This window comes from Malurus melanocephalus, unplaced genomic scaffold (assembly GCF_030028575.1).
Source record: "Malurus melanocephalus ecotype Western Australia unplaced genomic scaffold, MMel_1.1 scaffold_147, whole genome shotgun sequence".
NCBI classification, from domain to species: domain Eukaryota; kingdom Metazoa; phylum Chordata; class Aves; order Passeriformes; family Maluridae; genus Malurus; species Malurus melanocephalus.
This window is the reverse complement of record NW_026623379.1, coordinates 20704-41933: the sequence shown is the minus strand read 5'-3', so window position 1 is coordinate 41933 and position 21230 is coordinate 20704. Positions and strand designations below refer to the sequence as shown.

General features: G+C 38.3%; 1 protein-coding gene across 1 annotated transcript in view; it reads left to right on the top strand.

The window, feature by feature from the left end:
* Positions 1–2128: 2128 nt before the first annotated feature.
* The window catches only part of AP2A2 (adaptor related protein complex 2 subunit alpha 2), a 31268-nt gene continuing 12166 nt past the window's right edge, over positions 2129–21230 (top strand). Inside the window, exons 1-13 of the mRNA XM_057371511.1 lie at positions 2129–2144; positions 2998–3066; positions 10596–10738; positions 11352–11545; positions 13389–13518; positions 14495–14596; positions 15953–16061; positions 16554–16704; positions 17116–17284; positions 18414–18551; positions 19806–19988; positions 20319–20416; positions 20591–20822. Coding sequence (XP_057227494.1) covers positions 2129–2144; positions 2998–3066; positions 10596–10738; positions 11352–11545; positions 13389–13518; positions 14495–14596; positions 15953–16061; positions 16554–16704; positions 17116–17284; positions 18414–18551; positions 19806–19988; positions 20319–20416; positions 20591–20822 — 1734 coding nt within the window. The remainder of the gene's footprint in view (positions 2145–2997; positions 3067–10595; positions 10739–11351; positions 11546–13388; positions 13519–14494; positions 14597–15952; positions 16062–16553; positions 16705–17115; positions 17285–18413; positions 18552–19805; positions 19989–20318; positions 20417–20590; positions 20823–21230) is intronic.

Below are 21230 nucleotides of genomic sequence, written 5' to 3'. Positions count from 1 at the left end.
TAAAAAAAAAAAAAAAAANAAAAAAAGATGGTCTTGATTTCATCTTGGATATGAAGGGCTGGCTGAGATGTATTTTTGTTCCCCTTTCTTCACCCGATTTTTAGCATCAGTGGTTATTACCACACTTGCTGAGGTTAGAGAAAAAGTTGCTAATAATTCAGAGTAAATGTTGCAATTCACTTTCCTTACAAATGTAAGGTAAAGATACAGAGCAAAGACCTAGTTTCTAAATTTAAATGGCCAAATACCCTACTCAGGCTAGCAGTGTCCCAGACTGAGATCTGTGTTCTCTGCCCTGTTAATGTATCTGAAATACAAAATCTCCAGATTCAATGGTTATGTCTTAATKAGATGGGCTCTTCCCATGGTAAAAGGAAAAAGAAATTAATAGCTTTAGGAAATTAAAATTTTCATCAGGACCAGATGAATGGCTGAAAATAAGGGAAGTATTTTCAAGTCTTTAAAATATACCTTACAAAATTGGAGTGTTGTTGATGTAAACGTTTGCACTCTTCTGCTGTACATGACTGTGGCCCCCTGTCCTCAGAGGATGGATGCTGAAGCAAACTACTTGCTTCAGTCTAGTAATGAACTCCTAATGCTGGCAAATGCCTTAGAAGCAAACACTGGAGTATCTGCTGTGTGCCCAGGACAAATAWTCCAATTAAGACAAATCTAAAATCTATAAAGGAAGACGTTTCAGGTCTTAGATTGTACAGCTTGCTGCTCATTTACACAATAAATAGTGTTACTGCTTTAAAATCAGCTTTCTTTGGGTTGATGGGTTAAATTAGAGCAAAACTCATGTGTTGCATTATTAGTGATATATTAGTGAAAGCTGGTTAACTTTGTGATCCCAACAGATGTATCTTTATAAACAGAGGGAAGTATACTGTGTTCTCTAGCCTTGCCATTCTGGAATTCAGTTGGAATTTCTAGGTCAAATTAAACCTGTGCACATTATCTTCTGCTTTGTCTGGAAATCAAGGTGCATACAGATAGCAACCACAATTCCTGTTTCAGAACAGGTGTTGTAAATTATTGAGCTCTGAAGTTGTGGATGGTTTTTTTGCCCTGTGGTGTATCTGCCAAGGCACCCTGCACTTCAGTTTTTTGAGCAGTGCCTCTTACAAAACACTGTTGTAGAATGGAAGAATTCCATTTTAAGCAAATACATGGGGTCTGTAGGTATTTTGTTAAAATGGCAAGGCAAATTGAAGTAGTTACACCTATTTTGGGCCTAACATTTCTGTTTGTACAGTGTGCTGTGGCTGCTCCATGTCTGTTCTCTTGTGGTCATTGTTAGAGCAGATTAATACAAACCAGTTCTCTGCATCTTATGCAAGAATTGGTTTCAGAAGTGCSTAACTTCAGTTTATTTTTTTTGAATCTGAATCAAGAAATTACAAAATCCGGATTCGTTTGTACTTGGCAGGGGATTCCCTTACACTTGAAATACTTTGCTCTCAGCTTATCCTAAGGCACTTGTTTCCTTGAGTTGCTTCATCACCTTTCATGAGACCTATTCTAAGATCACCTTTGGAATTGTAAAGGGAGGATTAACAGTCATAGGGGGACACAGGCATTTGGACATGCAAATACAGTGGGATATTTAAATGCTGTGAGATGTTTCTATTGAAAAATCGGGTGAGATTGGAGGTACTTTGGAATGCTGGTCATGATCTGCTCTTCAAGCCTTGTCACATCCTCTGCTTGGACAATCATGGCTGTGGTTGTGGTCCCAGTGGTGTGGGAAAAAGCCCAGTGTGAATGCAGGGCATGTGACCCTACTGCTCATAAGATTGGACCATTTTGAAGAAGGGCTAGGAGACTTTTACTCATAAACTTGTAGCCAAATATGTGTGATGACGAGGGAAGGAAGAGCTCCTTTTCTGCTGCTAGTTGATGTTTTGGAACTCTTGAAACTGCTTGAAACTTTTGGAAAATGGGCAAAAGTTTTAGACTTCTTGGAAGTTTGAGTAGGTGCGGGACTGAATTAACAACAGAACTAAATGGCTAGTTCTTCATTGAAGTACCTTCACTTGCTTCCCTCAAATGACAAGCAACCAATCACAAATGCCTGAGTTTGCTGTTTTACCCATCCATGCTCCTGTTCATGTGGGACACAATGGACCCAGACCTCTGTAGGATCTCAGTCACCAATAACTGAAACATAAAAGAGTAATAACGTGCTTTGGTTTGCACCATGTAGATACTTCTTGAATAAGTTTGCATTATCAGATTTGAACTGCAGCTATTTCTCTGACTTTGTAACTTGAATTGGTGCTAGAAACCCAATATCTGTTACAGGAATCAGAAGTTGATATGGAATACTGACAGTACTGAGAAGTGTAAGGTTGCAAAGTCCTCTAAGAAAATGTGAATTTTAAATMTTTCTGGTTTTCAAATGACTTTCATGAGGTACACTGAAAGTCTGAACTTGTATACTAACTGTGTGAGGTCTTTTGGACTCCTTGAGAGTTTACTGCATTTCCTCTTCAGTCTATGAAGAATGTTTCTATAGCTGTTGAACTGCATGACCATTCCATAGAGAAACAATAGATTGGCTTGTCCTTAAGGTGAGGAATAACATGAGCTGCTTCTTTAGATCGGATTGTGCTTAGTCYTTCAGTGCTATGTCAACTTCATAATCACACAGCAAATAAAATTCAGTCTTCTCTGGGCAGCTTCAGGAAGAGAAAAACAGGTGTTTGTGAAAATCAGTARCAGTGGCATCTCAGGTTATGTGCAAGTGACACTGTCTAAAGTCTGCAAAGCATTTTGAAACAGGGCAGTCCTTAGAGCTTCTCAGATTCCCCTATGAAGTGATGCTTAAGTTATCTCTGTTTGCCTTTAGTTCTGGTGCTGGAAAGAGACTAATAACTTCTCCTGATTGTATGTTCAAAACTGTATGTGTCTAGTTGGATGAAAAGCTGCTTAGGGTGGCAGAGGGATGTCCAAAGCACTGTGTCCTGATACGTGTTCTTTTCATTTCAGGCAAAAGTAAAGAAGCRGAGATAAAGAGGATAAATAAAGAACTAGCGAACATTCGGTCAAAATTTAAGGGTAAGTGACTTGAACATACTAAACCRTATATATTTCCATAGGACATTCTTTTATGGAGTTTTGTTTTTCCAGGTTTGGACTTTTTTTTTTGTCAACTGTTGACTCAAGCAAAATTCTGGAGCAGTCTCTTAGAATAACTGTTGAAAACATTCTTTTAACTACAGAACTTTCTGACAATCCTGTGATTCGTGGCCATAGCAGAAGCAAACTCCCTCCTCTACCAAAGAACTGGGCTACTGGTCACAAACTGTTTCTAATACTTTGCTTCCTAACCATGTGACTGCTTAGCCTGTTTGCTTCCAGAAGGCTGTGAGGCTGTGAATAGTTTGAAGGAACATGGGTGGACGTGATTGTTTAAACAGAATCTGTTTAAACTTTTCTTCCTTCCACCCTCTTCAGCCCTGAGCCATTTATGGAAGTAATGGGTTAGGCTGTCTTCTAGCAGAAATAAGATTCAAATAGTTGATGAAGCTATACATCATAACCACAAGTAACAGCAGTACAAATTCAAATGAAACAAGGGGTGGTTATGAAGTAACTAATTCCAAGAGACAGCAATTCACTTTTAAACAACACAGGGTAAAACTTATGCTGTTAGGTGTGTTGAAGGTGTGTATGGTTTTGAATTTTAAAGGTTCTGAGGGKTAGTTGGGATGTTTTTAAACGGGAGTTATGGCACTGGTGGATGTGACAAGTTCTGTATAAAGAGTTATGGGGCTGTGTGGGTAGTTAGATAAGGCATTGCAGTGTGGAGGTTGTATATATACCTTCAGAATCTGTTGGATTTATAGCAAATTGATTTACCTTAGTTGACTATCCTGGCTTAGACTAGCATATCTGTTTGGAATACTCAGCACATTAACAAATAGCTTTCCTGAACTTTGTATGATCTGTCGCTACATTTGAAGGAGCCATCACCTGCTTCTGTGTTTACATTTTTCTCTTAGAAAAATAGATGAAAGTACATGAACAGTTAATTCTTCTCTGCTTACTTGTGAAGCAGGGGAGAAATTAGCATAGGAATTTCTGTGTAGAACCATGAATCAAGCAATGATCAAAGAATAGAGGTTCTTTCAGCAGTGTCATAACTTTAACCTGCATACCTTGGGTAGCATCCTTTAAGCACTATTTTTTAATATAATAATTAATAATGAAAATTATTATTAATTACTAATTTAATATAATAAATACTTTAAACTATAGTTTTAATAAAGGTCAATATATGCTCGTTCAGTAGTTTGAGTGAAAGATGACTAAACATTCTTGTAGTTGATCATCATTATGGTTACTTTATTACTAAATCTGCATGGATTTTGGGTGGCAGATTTTAATTACCTGAAGAAAATTAATTGATGAAGCCTGGGCATAAAATATAAATGTCACAATTTGGAAAAAGCTGAGTTTAGACAGCTTGCTGTRTAACTGCTTGAGACCTTGAGAGTGTGAGGAGCTGATAGCTGTGTTATCTTTCTGCTGCATAAGTCCCACACGGACTTCATACTGCGTGGTTCTTCCTTGCAGAAGGACTGTATAAAATTAAGAGAACTTCATATGCATTTTATTCTTGGTTTAAGTGGAGCATGTTCAGTTTAACTCAATTTTTATCATAGCTCTGACTTTTAAACTGTTTTTAAATAGTTTGGATTAAGACAAATGTGATTGTGAACTTAAGATGGAGTCCCTTTCTAAATAACTGTGGTGAATACTGGTGCCCTGAGTTACTGGCCCTGCCTGGCCAAAGATACAGTTTTTGTATCTGCTGCATGGCTGTAACCAGGAAAAGATCTAAGAAATGAGACCTCTYAACAAAGAAGTAAGTTGTTGCTTGACACTAGCATAGGAGTCTGCTACACCTCTRGGCCTTTGTGTGCTTCAAGCACACTCTGTGCACACTTCAAGCATAGTACACACTGCAGTATCTGGGACCCCATCCCATGTAGCTTGCAGGATGTATTTTTTACACTGTTACAGACAGARCCTGAGTATTTCTACTGTTCTATCATGCTAGTGGCTGGAAAGCCTCTTACTTGCCTTGTGTTTGGTTTATCTGCTGTTTGAAATAGTGCCCTTATATTTAACAGGCTGGGATAATGTTTCACACCTCTGGACACRCAATACTTTCCTTGAACTGATGGAACTTGTGCAATGGCTTTGGGTTCTGTTCTAGCTTTTGTGCACCAAACTCRGCAGGAATTTAGAATCTCTGTACTTAAGGTGACTGTGTCTCTTGTCTAAGCATGAGGAAGCTCCATGAGGAAGCTGCTGAGGTCACTGTGCCCTTGACAGTTGCTTTAAAMACTTCTGCATTAACTGAGATAAGAATGTAGAGAGAAACCACACCACTGTGATAAAGGAGAAGTTGTAGGTGTTAAGTGTGGAAAGATGCTATTCCTTTTGCTTTATGTTTTCAGACTGTAAGCTGATTTTGCTCCCATGCTTGAGCTAAACTGAAATTCTCACTGTCAGAGCAGTAACTGCTTTCAGAGTGAAAAAATACCTGGTTTATTAAATCATTGTATCACTTTGAACTCTCAGACCAGAATTCATGTATTAATGAAGCTGTCCACAAATCTATAAGCTGTTTCAATGGTTGTAGGAACTATGTTCTCTGCTTGTTCAGACTTGTTCTTTTTTTCCTGCTCTGGTATTAGAATTTAGTTTTGTTCTGATTGCTTAGGAGGGTTTGTGTTACAAGAGTGRCTGCTAGATTTCAGACATGTTTGTGTACCTTCCTTTTGGCTTGTGCAGAAGTGCCAGCAATGTCTGTTGTTAATTGATGCTCTTTTTTGGCCTTTTCTTTGTCAGATGACTTGTTTTTCCATATTCAAGCAAATCTTCTCTATTGTCCTAAAATATATGGTAACCCTTTGGAGGAAATGAAGATAAGGCTCTAAATGTCTTTCAGTTTTAAACTGGAAGTGTGTAACAGTAAATTCATCAAATTGCTTTTCTGGCAGGCTATGAAAGCATAGGCTTTATATTTAAGATGGGCCTGCTTAGTCACACTGTCTTCTGATCAAGCGTGAAGGCAATCACACAGTAAAATTGTGAAGTGTCTTCACTGATAAACTGTATTGTTGCAAGTAAAATCAGGCTTCAAATATGGTCTGAGTTATAGTGTTGATTTAATAATACTGTGTTCTGATGCTAGTAGTATGGTAACTAAATACTAGTTTATGTATTTCTATATATATTCAGTGTTTGATGTAGAGGGCTTGGACTGTCACTCCTATGGAAATACAGATCTTGTGTCTAAGTGTAGCTACTTTCATAAAAATCAAATTCACTTTTCTTAGCCTCTAAGCTAGTAGTGGCCTTCTGATACAGTATATTCCTGGATTGCTGCCAACTGCGTGAGCAGAGGTCAGTGTCAGCTAGGAAGGAAGCAAAGAAACAGTGTTGTCCATTCTGTTTTGCACAAGCCATTACTGTTGTTTTAAAAGCTAAGATTTTAAGGTAACAATCAGCCATGTGAAAGCTAGYGAGATTAGACTTGTCAGGCTTCCTTATCTACCCCCCAGTGAACATCCCAAGAACTAAACTGCTTTCTTGACCGCTCTGGCTGGTAGCAGGCTCAGTAGCAGTGTAGCACACTGGCTTTTAAGTACAATAAATTAGATGCAAAAGCGGGTGCTGTTTTTTAACTAACATTCCAAACTAGAGCTGGAAGGTGCTGCCTGGGAACCAAAGGGTCTTCTTAGAATACTTTCTTGCTTTATTTCTTCCTTTTCAGACATCTGTGTGAAAGATATGTATGAACAATGAAAACTAAAGCTCTGTTGAAATGCTAGGGAGGTGATACACAGAAGTGCAGAAGTATTAATTATTTCTTAGTAATACTCATTATTGATCAGCTGTTAATAATTTCTCTCTTAGCAAAATAACTAATAAATTTTTCAGGGAAAACAAGTAGCCTTTGAAATGCTCACTGTGCTCAAAACCTGCTGACATGTATTGTGAATCCTTCCTGTTTCTGCTGACTTGATTTGCAGCATTTGCAAATGTTCCCAAAAGCATTTGAAAATGAGCTGAGTTAAAAGAAATGATTGTGTATTGCAATAAAGATAACAGAACATGTGACATTTCCTTCTGCTCTTGTTCGGATGTTTGCTTGGGACTGGGGAAGCTGTACTATTTTAGCACATACTTAAGCAATGAGACTTGTTAATGTTTAAAATAGAACCTTCATAACTCTTCGTCAATAACTCTTTGGAAGGGAGAGGAATGGTTAAAATTTCGGTAAGAATCMGAGTCACAGACTTCTTCAAAACACAGTTGGAGTTAGACAACTACTGTGAGACCTTCAACTGAAGTGCTCTTTTTTCAAATTTCTCAGATAATTAAATAATATTTTTTAAACCCAATATTCTGTTATTGCTGGGAGCTGATAAGATTTTGAAGAGCTTTAGTAACTGTTACTTGGCCTAGTTTATAAGCTTGCCTGAGAACTGTCACACTTCCTTCAGTTCTGTATATGAGGAACAGGAGGTTTTGAAAACAGTCAGTGTAGCATTTTTTCTGTTTCAGAAAAGATGTTTCAGGTTTTGATTTTACAATATTTTTCTTTGATACCACAAGAAGGAGGCTGCTTGTCAGTAGGATGGTGATATGCTTTGTGCTTGATAGCATGGCATAGCTTCTATCAAAAATTCTTTAAATGCTCTGAGATACAAATACCTTGCTAATCTGAGCTCTTAAAATACTGGGATCTTAAAAGGATATAATGTTGTAATAGCTGGGTCCTAAACCTAAAAAAGGAATTGCTAAACCATGACAAATAATTTGTTGTGAAACTTGATGTGTTTTAGAATATGCATATTTTCATCTTCCTGTGTGTGGTGGTTTTTTGTTAAGCCATTGGGTTGCAGTGTTCTGTTCTYCCTCTTCCCTTCTGGTATCACAAAGTCAACGCCAGAGTCATTTGAAAATGTAGGATATTATATTTAATACTTCTAGCTCTTGYATATTGCTGATGGATTGTATACTAACACACAGCTGCAGTTCAGCCTCTTGGCCTGCTGTGATTTCAGTCTTGAAAACTGGTTGGGGTGTCTTCACTTCTGGGAAAGTTCATGTGAAAGCTACTTTTTTTATGTCCTTTGGTGTATATGAATCTCAGAGAAGCAACTAATGATATTAATGCCATCCAACACCATAGTAGGTCCTCAATTATGTAGAGCTTGGCCACTAGGGTATGACTGACTAAAATGGATTCAGTTTATGTAGTGCCCCCCTTCTGTGAGTTTTAATAGTATCTGTTAATGGTATTGAGCATCACCTGTTCCTTTTATTGGTCACCTAGGAATAGCTGGCTTGTCAGGAGTTGGAATGGTTTTTAGGTAATGTAAAGCCCCACTGGTTCATTCACTGATTATTTCTTTTCCCTCTGGATCTCATGTAGGTGACCAATTAAAATGAAATCTTAAGAGTTTATAGAAACTCTTCCTAAGCAGCTGAAAAAAAATATTAGGAAACTGAAGCTGTCCCTCTGCCTTTTCCTGTGTTTTGATTTTGGGTTTTTTCACTTGCCTCTCCTGAAGAAAGGTATCTTTGTTCTGCATCCCTTCACCATGGTGGGATAGGAAGAAGCTTCTACTCGAGTTCCATTTTATTGGGAAAACAATGTAACAGGAAGTATTTATGCAGGACACTCCGTTGCTGCTTTAGCCATAGTTTAAAGGTCACAGTAGATGAGCAGACATGGTTGACTCTGGGCGTATTGCTTCCAAAGAAGGGGAAAAAATATTTCCCACTGGATGTTTCACTCTGGTTCTTCTAACAGTAATTCCAATGTCTAGGAAAGCAAAACTCCCTGCATTTATTTGCTCACTCAGTACTAAAAGAGCCTTATGGCAGCAAACTGTAAAAGTGGCTTGAAGAAAACATGTTATGGGCAGCTTTCTGCAGAGGTGGCTATTGACAGAGGATGTTGAYAGGATCCAGTATAGCAGGATTTCACTGTCATGGATATCTACAGTAGTGCTGCTTCCTGTACTGAAATAAAATGTGACATGTACTGGCTTCTGTACTATGGATCTGAAGACAACTTGTCTTAGCACAACATGAAAATAGCGATGATATAAGGTGAATGTTTTTGTTGGCAGTAGATGCACTGTCTGTGCCAGTTAAAAAAAAAATCAAYGATGTTTAAAAACCCAAATTAGAAGGTATCATTGTCTGCATTGAAATAGCAATGATTTACTTTAACTTATCTCAGTTAAATAAGACTAAATAAAAGAGGTTTTTAGGGTCGAAATAGAAAGCAACCTCCAAARTGCATAGTCGCAGCCTGTGGACAGAACCTCTTAATATTGTGTACTTCAGTGGACCACATGCTTTCTGCTGGTTCACTGYTGTTACATATCTTTACACATGTGAAGGCATGAAGACCGTCTAACTGTATTGTACTAGTGGTAAAATTTCCTTGTTTTTTATCCAGTCTGTGAATGTAGTGTGACATCCAGGGGAGCTGTGGATTCATGTGGTGTGGGAAATTTGACATGCCTCTGTATCAGTTCATGAGAAGAAGGAGCAACTTCTGTACTATTAAGACTATTTTATATTTAGCCGCCTATTACAGAAATATGAATATCTTTAAAAAGAAAAGGCAGCTTAGAGCTTTTATTGGCAAGGGCAGTRAGTAAGGGATATCCTATTGAAGCTTTAGTGTATGCAGTGCTGTTCTGGCTGAACTTGTCCATCACTGAGGAATRTACACTTGATGTGACAGATTAGTTATTCTGGGCCCAGAGTGCTGAGGCAAAGGATCTTACATAGCCTTTTACGCAGCAGTATCTATCAAAATTTTGCTACTGCAACTGAATTATCTAGCATTCAGTCTTGCCTGGTTTACTGGATACTCCTTTATTTCTTGATTTGAGCTAGGGAAAGAATGTAACACAGAAAGTGTTATGTTCGTATGTAGCTCTTCTCTTCAGGAAAAGCAGTAGTCTCCCAATGAACTGGAAGCTACCCTGCTCCATGTCAYTATTGCAAGCTTCTAAAATCAGTAATGCTGCAACATATGGCCAGACCTATTTAAGGTGTATTTTTTCTTCTAAAATTGGAACACTTGTGAATACTTTCATTTCACAAAGACTTCAAAGTTCTGATGGTAATCTCATTTCATGTGTTACTTTGAGTCTTTGGGATGTATCATTGTTACCTGATCTTTCTAAAATAATTTGCTGGGGTGTTTCTATTGCTACTGAGTTCTCTACAGTGGTGCACTTGGAAAAGTGTTTTAACACTTTTACTGGGATAAAGGTTTGATAATTGGTTTAAGAGGAAGACAAATGCACCTAACAGAAGCAGGAAAATCAAAATGGAGCAAACACATGCACTGCCTCTTAGTAAGAACATAACTTAAAGGACACTGCAGGATACTTCAAGAGCTAGATAATAGCCTTATATCATACCCATCCTTTCATGGCCATCCTTTAGGTTATTGATAATGGTAGGTAGAATAAATACTAGATAACAAGGTATAGGTTCAACATAAGCTTAATTGTTTTTTCATTGCTTTTCAGGTGACAAGGCTCTGGATGGTTACAGTAAGAAAAAATATGTCTGCAAACTTCTCTTCATCTTTCTCCTGGGACATGACATTGACTTTGGTCACATGGAGGCTGTAAACCTGCTCAGTTCCAATAGATATACAGAGAAACAAATTGTGAGTAACTTGGGATCTATAGAAGATAAGCTTGTCTGTCTAATATCCTCCGTCAGCTGTGGGGTCTGTAAAGGCCCCTTGCCCTGGCTTAAAGCCTTATTTTGACTGTAGCAGTGAATCTGAAATCTAAACACCTTTGTGCACAGAGTCTTGAACTAATTGCAAACACTGAAATGTGCACTCTGCATAAAATTATTGGTCTTGTTAAAAAAACAGCCTTGAGTCTTACTTTATAAGATGAGTAACCTTTTAATTTTTGGAATATCTCTTTCCATCTTCCCCGGTAAGGTTGTGTTTATCAGGTGCATGTAACGTCTTAGTATTTGAGTAATAAACCAAAATTTTGATTTGCCTCCATTCATCTAAAAATGATCTTTTGAGTATGTGCCAAAATGGACCGATAAAACGCTTAAAACTAGATAATTAGGGTATCGGTGAACTTGCTAATTTTTGTTTGATTCAGTTAATCTTTCTAGCTCTTGTACTGTATAAAAAGCTATTTCTGCCCATATAGTGTTGGAGAGAACTGTATGTGTCAAAGAAATGACGTTTTTTGTTAATGCTACAATAAAWTAAGTCAGCTAAAATAAATTTTCTGTTTTGTGACTCCCAGGGCTATCTCTTTATCTCCGTGCTGGTGAACTCTAACAGCGAGCTCATTCGTCTGATAAACAATGCCATCAAGAACGACCTGGCCAGCCGGAACCCCACCTTCATGGGCCTTGCTCTGCATTGCATTGCCAATGTGGGCAGCCGGGAGATGGCGGAAGCATTTGCTGGAGAAATTCCCAAAATACTTGTGGCTGGGTAAGTATGACATGCCCCTTTCAAATACAACACCAATAAACTTTTCATCAACTTGGTTCTATTGCAGCAGATTATTCCATGCTTAGRGCTATACAGCCTTGGGTTTACAGAATAAATACTGACAGTTCCAGTAGCTGCAGGTGCTTTGACTTGCATGAGTGTGGAGTTGCTTGTAGAAGTGTAAAAATACATGGARATTAATGAATAGGCTTTTACAGCCTTGTGATCTGATTTTTGCTCTGGATAAATGTGTGGTGGTGAACATCCCTGAAATGGATATGTTTTACTCTCCTTTCTTCTCCTGATGAAAAAAAGAAATAAATTAATCTAAATAGATGTTTATACTACATCTGTTTATATTTTGTTATAAATTGAATTTCTTACATAAATGTGCTGATTCATAAGGAACATGATAATACTACTGCTTTGTGAGCTTTCTTGCTTCCTCTCTTAGCCATATAAACAGCTGTTCATGTAAGTGGCAAATAATCACCACCAACTTTATAACTTTCGTACAGCTGAAAGTTTCTAAACAGACCTGACAAAAGCCTAAAAGTGTGGTTAAGTAAATGTAAAGTTAGATTTGTGATTGTAGGGCTAATTTATTTTGAAACTTAAAATGTCCAAGTACAAACAGTGCGTTTAGACTCTTATGGAAAAGAAATGTTTTAGAATATGCATGGAKCTTGTTTTATAACAAACATGTATTGCATTAATATAAAAAGTGACGTGTTGTGTAAGACCTGTATTAATACTCCAGTGTCAAGCCACTGCCCTTGCCAGATGCTGTTCTTCATGTAGCATAGTGGAGACAACACTGCAGTGATGAGTCATTAAGATAAGATTAAGAAGTTCCAAAAAATTCACTTGGGGTCACTAACCRAGTACAGCACCTTCAGTTCAGACTTGTTTAATCTTTGAGCTATGTTTATGTTCTGACACCAGTCTTCAGAGTCTCTTTCCTTCTCATTTTCTAAGATTATATATATAAAATATGTTTGTGTGCATGTCCTAGCTAAGTGACCTGGGCAGAAGGAGCATTTTCAGTTACATTTATAACTTCAGTTTAGCTGTCTTGGTTTAAATATAAATTGGAGGCAGGGGAGGAATAAGTTCATGGTTTTATTTTTAACCATGTTTTTGTGTTTTTTAACAGAGGTACAATTTGATCTCATGGAAAACTGATAAATTAATGAAGAATAGATGGGCTGAATTTCTAGTGTCGATATAGAGGTTTCTGAACATTTAACCRAGATCTGTGTCTTAAAATTTTTAGTGGTAGTGCTCTGTACAGTCTATAGCTGTTTGTGCATCACACAAAATGCTTGATTGACCGCTTTGTGAAAAGGAGTTCACTGAACTGGAATAGTTGCATGCTCCTCTTAAAGYAGTCCATTTCTGTGCCAGCAGCAGGGATGGCAAGGTGGTTAGATCTGTGGGTTGTGTGCTTGGTTATACTTAGCCAACMTGCATGGCAGCTGTAGGTGCTGAAGCTGTTGAGTAGTTCATTATTTTTGTCTGACATGCAGGACCTATCAGGAGATCCAGCTTTGGTCACATTCATAAGATACTGTATCTCAACTGTTTGCAGTCCAAGTTATAAAGAATCATTACATATGTCTAGTAGCTTCTATAATAGTTGAAAACTTAACTAATTAAACTTACTGAGAAAATTAATAACAAATATTTCAGCATTGGAGGACTTCAGTGAACTTCAGTTAGGACTTCATCTGAACTTCAGATTCACCTGGCAAGGGATGCTGAGTCAGTGTGAAATCTGGCATAAAGCTGTCCTGCAGGTATTGCTGTGCCTTAATTTTAAATCTGTATGTGTGTCTTGCAGGGACACTATGGACAGTGTGAAGCAAAGTGCTGCTTTATGCTTGCTGCGTTTATACAGAACTTCTCCTGACCTTGTTCCCATGGGAGACTGGACGTCTAGAGTGGTGCATCTCCTCAATGATCAGCACTTGGTAAATCAGTTTCATTGTGCTTCTTGGGCCTAGTGTGTATAGAGAATGATGTCACTTGTGCTATTAAATACACAATTTCTTTCTTGTTGAGTCTTTCAAGCAAATGGGCTGCTGTTTCCATCAGGCTTTGGGAAGAAAATTGAAGGCGTTGTCCTTTTTTAGTTGCCTGTATATGTTCATTTTTAGTAAAGCTTTGTTTACCTTTTGGTTGTAGATAGAAGACTCATATGTACAAGTTCTTCTTTTTCTCTGGCTGTAAATAAATTAATCTTGTGCCCTGTTGTCACACTAAGTCATAGGTGTAGTACTAATTTTCCTAGGCCTTTTAAGATCAGATCTGCACTGACAATTCAAGACTAGATGTGTCGTTGCTTAGACTTCCTTGTCCTGTGGAGTCCATGTAATTCTTACTTTGATGGTTAAGAAACCCTATTGCTCTAGAAAAGAAACCCTTTCCAGTCTGGTTACTTTATGAAAATAAGGCTATTAAGACCTGTGCTTCAACAGTAATAAGAATCCTTTAGTCTGCAGCAGTAATATCCAATGCTTGTGTTATACAAAGTCCCCTCTTCATGCTGGATTGTGAGAATTCTTTCCTGGATGATCTGCTGCATTGAATTTCTTCTTCTCATGCTTCTCTTGTATAGTAAGACAGTTTGTGTCCAGGCTTAATTTTAATACAACTCTCTTATTTTAGATGTACTATCCAAGCATGAGACAAAGCTAATACAAAAAATAGCATAAAATGCTCTGCAAGCATGGCAGTATCATGTTGTTGAAAATTCTGTTGGATTCTGCAGGTGTGTAATTAGTCTAGCTGCTAGACAAATAAAAGTTTTCTTAATGCAGGGCTTGGTAATGGGAATAAACATAGTTTTTATTTATATTAAAAACCAGTTGAATTGAAAGYTGTTAATGGGCAGTATTGTTTTCTGATGAAAAATTGAACATGTTGATTTGTTTTGTTTTTTTTTAGGGTGTGGTTACTGCCGCTACAAGTCTGATCACCACTTTGGCACAGAAGAACCCAGAAGAGTTTAAGACTTCGGTCTCCTTGGCAGTGTCTAGATTAAGCAGAGTGAGTCCAATGATGACCCTGATCATACTTCACTCTTGATTAATTTACTCAGCTTTCAGGATCACGTTAGCTTCCTGTTCAGCTTTCTAGGGTCAGATTAATTTACTGTACCATTAAATGTGAAGATGATTCAGTGTCACTTCATGTAGATGTTTGAGGTAACCTCTTTTAATGCTCGCTGCTTACCAGGATAAAAAGCTGTATTGGCTTGCTCAAACTTTCTTGGTTTAATCCCTGCTATGCTCTAACTAGTAATCTTTACTTTGTTACTAGAGTGCCAAAGAATATTTGGATCAAGGACTGGTTCTCTGGACTTCTGCACAAAACTCAAAAAAATAACTGTAGCTTTAACTTTACCTAAGCTTCTTACAAGATGAATTGCCTTCCTATTCTTTGAGCTGTTGCTAAGTCAATAATCATAAGCATTTGATATTCTGTAAATGGGTGTAGGGGGTTAAGCAGGGGCTGAGAGTGCAGGGAGAAATGGAGGGACATGTCTGTTAAGTTAACATTTCTGTGCCAGAAAACTGATGTTACTCTTTTCTTCATTTTCCTTCTGGAAAGTGTGTAAGACAAGGGGGGCTGCTACTTCWCAAAGTATGTTAGACCCTGTTTTATGCAGTCTTATACCCAAATTACTTGTACTTCACAGAAATTTAATTTCTTTTCAAATACGAAGATATTTTCTAAAACATAAAAGTAAGGCAGTGCCGATGGAAGTACAAGACTGTTTTGTAATGGAGCAACAAGAATTAGATAGAATTATTTTGACCAAAGCCAGTGCCAAACTCATGGTTACCCTAGAATAAAGGGGAAGAAGAAATTTATGGAGAGGGGTGACCCAGTGTGAYCCTTATCACATTTCGTTATGCATATAAACCTCTTCTGTGAATGAGATCTCTTTTTTGCTTTGGTGTATGGATATTACTGAAGGTGGTAGTTGGTCCTTCTGCTTTAGGTCAGTCTGTTGTAGCATCTTGTACTTGAATTCCAGTCTCACCTATCAGCAATCACTGTTGGCTGAATCTGTGAATTGCTGGAACAGAGGAAGTCAAGCTTCTAGTTAAATATTTGATGTTACAAAATGGTTGTCTTCATTCTTTTAAAAAGCAAGCAGGCTTTCAGCAAGAGACTTGCTAGACCACTGTATATGAAAAACTGAATTTCTCTTACTAGCATTTACTCTGCTATGCTCAAAGTATGGCAGCTTGCACCTAATTAATCCACTGAACTAGACATAGCTAGTGACACAGTTTTTTAAGCTTCTGTCGGAGGTGACCTACAAGTGTTCTTCAGGTCCTTTTCATGATTGCAGATCAATTAACTCCAGTAGGTGACATGCTGTCTGTTTTACAGATTGTAACTTCTGCATCAACAGACCTTCAGGACTACACATATTACTTTGTTCCTGCTCCCTGGCTATCTGTGAAGCTTCTGAGGCTATTACAGTGTTATCCACCTCCAGGTAATGCACAAATCATAGCACTGATCATCTCTCTTATGCACAGCGCTGGCTCCAGAGAGCTACTGCACAARCAGTGTTATATATAGCTTGGAGTGCAAGCACGTTGTCTTAAGGCAGAGTTTGTACTCTTGAGTGTTTCTGATAGCTCTAAGCTATTTGGTCTTTTGAATTATGTTGTATTTAATTTTAACGAAATGTCTAACCAGTGTGCATCTTACAAATCAGTGGCAGCTGCCATTTTAAACATTCATTAATATTATCAACTGTATTAAAGCCCTGAAGTAGATTGTAGTGCAGATTCTGTTTGGCTTTTGTTCTGATGCAGATAGAACTGTGGCTTGGAATTCTTTGCCCATGTGTCTGATGGAGAGTGTAAATGTTTTTAATGTCTCAGAGTAGTTCAGTTCATTTAGATTTAGCCAGAGGAAAACCTAAGGTAGGGATTAGGGTTTGGAGCAAAATGAAGTTGTCCAACGGCTTGTTCTTCTCCAGAAGACCCTGCGGTACGTGGCCGTCTGACAGAATGCCTGGAAACAATCCTCAACAAAGCACAGGAGCCACCAAAGTCAAAGAAAGTGCAACACTCAAATGCGAAGAATGCTGTCCTGTTTGAGGCAATAAGCTTAATAATACATCATGAYAGGTAAGCAGGGACAACACTTCCGTTATCAGAGGGGTTTTTAAAATGAAAAGCTGGGGCTTAGTCTTGAATAGTCAGTCAGATTTTAATGGGGGAGGGAGTGGTTAGGAACAGAATATCAAGTTGCTTGGTAGATTGGAACACAACCACAGCAATGCAATTGAACAGTGTTAATGAACTGTTGCTTTGGTGTGTTGCTGCTTCTTTATTTGATGTTTTGTATTGACCCCACTGCTCTAATCCAACAGAGGTTATTTGCTCACAGTTACCTGAATTTGCATTTCACTAGCAAAGCATTCTAGTGAACACTTTGAGGCATTTTAAGAAATTTCCACTGCAGAAATAGTATTCTGTATTGAGTGTTCTCAAACCTGTTGCTTTTAACCCTTTCACTTTCTCTCCTGTTCTGTGCAGTGAGCCAAACCTACTAGTCCGTGCCTGTAACCAGCTAGGTCAGTTCTTGCAGCACCGAGAAACTAATTTGCGTTACCTAGCACTGGAAAGCATGTGCACGCTTGCCAGCTCTGAATTCTCACATGAGGCTGTGAAAACACACATAGAAACAGTTATCAATGCACTGAAGGTAAATATTGAAGTGTGTGGTCTGGTTTGAGTGTTGTCTTCKACCCTGCCTCAATGCCCTCTCCCCTACTGCCCCCAGCTCCCCAGCCCCAATTAAGCTAATAATCGTTAGAGACCAAATGAATTATTAGTTGAAGTCTACTTTATTTTTTTTCCTCAATATAGCAAAATCTTGCTGTGCTGGCAGTTACAAAGGTCAGCTTTTGTTGATTTCTGCACCTTGCTGGTAAATCTGATACTTGGAGTTGTGTCCCCTGTAGCACTGGTATCTGCTCGAGTGCAGACTGAAGATAAATAATTGTTTAAAAAGGTGGAATTTCATTCATACTGGGAAGACAGTTTTATTACCGTCTTGCTGGTACTGGACACTGTTCCTTTACTCTAGTAGCTGATGGGGAGTGGTAGAGCAGATCAGCTTCCACTGCAGAATTATAAAGGCCAGAAACCAGAAATGCATGTTCCCAGGCCGTATTTATGTGATGAAGCATAAGTCAGAAGAGTAAGACTGATTTGCATGCACACTTGGATGTTTAATTATTGTTTTCCTCCAAGCTCGTGCTGTAGCATATTTATACATTTGTCTAAGTTCAAAGTATATATCGGTTCTAGTTGGACTTCAGTTGTTACAGGGCATGCCCAACACGAAACCTGCAGGTAGCTAAATTCTCATTGTCRTGGTAACAGCTTAACTGGTTGAGCCAGTTTTTGGTGTATTTATGGCCTCTGGTACCAGTTACTTCAGTGCACAGTGGCCCACAAATTCGATCACCCTACTTTGTGTTATGCTGAAGTGTTCTGTACAAACTCCTCCGTCCTTTCAGCACCTGCACATATTTGAATAAGTATGCTACAGAAACAAATCCTGATGATTTGAATTTTTGTGATATTTAAAAGCAGGAAGCTGAGTGTCCACTGACCTCTTCCTAGGTGACTGAAAGTGAGCAATAGCCTAYGAAACTCATAGCTTATATAAAGGGAATATCTGAGTTCATTCTGTGTCTGAAATATTATGCAAATGCATTTGCTTTAAATTTGAYTGTGTATTGTAGTAAGTTTCATCTCTTAAATTGCATGTACTTTCTAAACTAAAATGAAATCATCTTGACCTATGACTGTGTGTCTTTTTGCAGACTGAAAGAGATGTAAGTGTACGACAAAGAGCTGTAGATCTCCTGTATGCAATGTGTGACCGAAGCAATGCCCAGCAGATTGTGGCTGAAATGCTCAATTACCTGGAGACTGCTGATTATTCCATTAGAGAAGAAATTGTAAGCTATTGGTGTTTTTCTTATTTGTTTMGTAGCTGGTTTTGGTACCATGAGCGTCATGTTATTGATTGGGATGCTGCATAGTCTGTGATAGAGATTGCTTTTCATTGTAGTTTAAAAATAATACAGGAGAAAACTAATGAAACAACAAAAAATCCCTAAGATTGTAGTCTAATAGCAAAGAATTTAGGTTAAACTAATCTAGGGGGCMGGGGGGAGCTTCGAAATTTACGAATTTTAAAAACTGTCCTTGGTCTTGGGACAGTGCATACTGAAAGCAAAGTGAGTTTTATCAGTGCTTGAGCAAACACATTCTCCAGATCTGAGGGCTAGGTCCTATTCTAGTGAATTGTCCAATAGCTTCARAAACTAGTGTGGTAAATGCTTATTTGTAGGTAGAACTTCATACTGTATATACTCTGAGAATGTTCAGTCTAAGGGTTCCCCAAAACAATACCTTGTAATCACCTAAGAGGCCTGATATCTGTCTGCTTCCTACCAGCAGGATAAAAATGCAAAAGTTGAAATACTCAACTTAGACCTTTTTAGGATGGTAGACAAAACGTGTACTTGCAGTAGTTACTTAGCTTGGTTAGGTGCTGAAGTTTTTTGGTTGGAGAAGTGAATGTGGAATGCAGTGCTAGTTGATTTACCTCTTGTACTTCTGGTTGCAGCTGACAATGTCCCCTGGCTTTGCAGATAATGTGAMCTTCATTCTGTTCCCTTATATTCCCTGTTCTTTTAAGAGTAGTAAATGCAACTGATAATAAATTATGGGGGATCTTCCCTAAAGCTGATTGTTTGCTTTAAGATGCAAGAATCTGAGTATGACCTGAAAAAGGCAGCTATGCTTTGGTGACCTTGTTTGCCTCTGCTATCTTGAGTTGCCACCTCTTACCTTTTTCTGAGAGGTTTACAATTTCYGATTTGATCCTATCTTACTGGTGGTTTAGATGATGTTTTTATAGCCAACAAAAAATGTTCTATTAATTGCTCTTGATCACTTAGGTACACAGTTGAAAAGCTACAAAGATACAACATATTTGAATGCATTATGGGGAAAGCAGTATGTGCCTGGAACTGTTGTATTCTGGCACAGTGTTTCAAAGTTCACCTTTAAACTTTGCTGTGGGAACAAGTGAACAAGCTCATGCATCTGAAACTGAGGCTTCTGGGCCAATGTGGGTATCACTAGGTGTATACAGCCCATAGTCAGAGCTRGCCAACCTTCTGTGTTCTCTTTTGTGTGCTCAGGTTCTGAAAGTTGCAATTCTAGCTGAGAAGTATGCAGTGGATTACACCTGGTATGTGGATACAATCCTGAATCTGATTCGCATTGCTGGTGACTATGTCAGTGAAGAAGTGTGGTATCGAGTTATTCAGATTGTCATCAACAGGGATGATGTGCAAGGATATGCAGCAAAGACTGTTTTTGAGGTGAGAATAACTATTATCAATTCAYTTTCAAAATGAGCTAAGAATTAAATAAACACTACATTATGTAACAGGGGAAACTTGAGGAGCTCTGTCTGTCCTCAGAAGTCCACAGTGCTGCTAGAGGGGCCTAAGAGGGCTCTTAGGCAAGTAATACTCCCACTACAGTCAAAGTCATACCAACTATCATGTTTTTCTCATAAGTGCTCTGTAGTGCCTAGACCCTTGGTCTGCTCCTGCAGGAAAGTAGATGAGAAAACTGGGAATAGAAGTAACATAAAAGATCTTTTTTTCATATATTCCATATCAATGATTATTAATATGTTCTTAYAGGCCCTTCAAGCTCCAGCATGCCACGAGAATCTTGTAAAAGTAGGTGGCTACATATTGGGAGAATTTGGAAATCTGATAGCAGGTGATCCAAGATCAAGGTAAAACACCTTCTGAAATACTGAATTGGAGTAGTAATGCTTTCTGTAAAGAATTTAATGTCTGATGTTCCTAAAGCCTAGTTAGCAAATGATTCAGCTCTTGCTAATAATGTATTAATAAGGATTATCATRTCTACAAAAACTAAACAAATTATTTTTCTTTCATCTTTTAAGTCCCCTCATCCAGTTCAACTTGCTACATTCCAAGTTTCATCTGTGTAGTGTTCCTACCCGAGCTCTGCTTCTGTCTACCTACATCAAGTTTGTGAACCTGTTTCCAGAAATCAAAACAACAATTCAAGATGTGCTGCGCAGCGACAGTCAGCTAAARAATGCTGATGTTGAGCTGCAGCAGAGAGCTGTTGAGTATTTGAGGCTCAGTACTATTGCTAGTACTGATATATTGGTAGGTATAAAGATTATTTTCTTTATTATGCAGTACTCTTCTGCCAGCAAGTTAACTCCACTAAACCTTACCTGATTGTTCAGAAATCTCAGTGCAGGTTTAAGGATTGCAATGTGGGCGCTGGTTCTTTTAGTCTCCCTAAATCTGCTGTAGTCATCTTGAATTTAGAGCTAAATTCCAAGTTGTTATTGTTGTAGTGGGACAAGTGACCATTAAAGCATGTTAATCTGGAGCTGAGAAGCCAGGGAAGACTGACATAATACAGGGTCCTAGAGAATTTAGATATCAAAAGGCTGGGGCTTTCTTTAAGGACTTGATTGATGTTGGGCAGGAAAAGTGTTATTTTTTGTCTCCTAAAGTTCAGTGATTTAACCTGGTACTCTCAGGTCTGGAAAGAGCATGGCACAT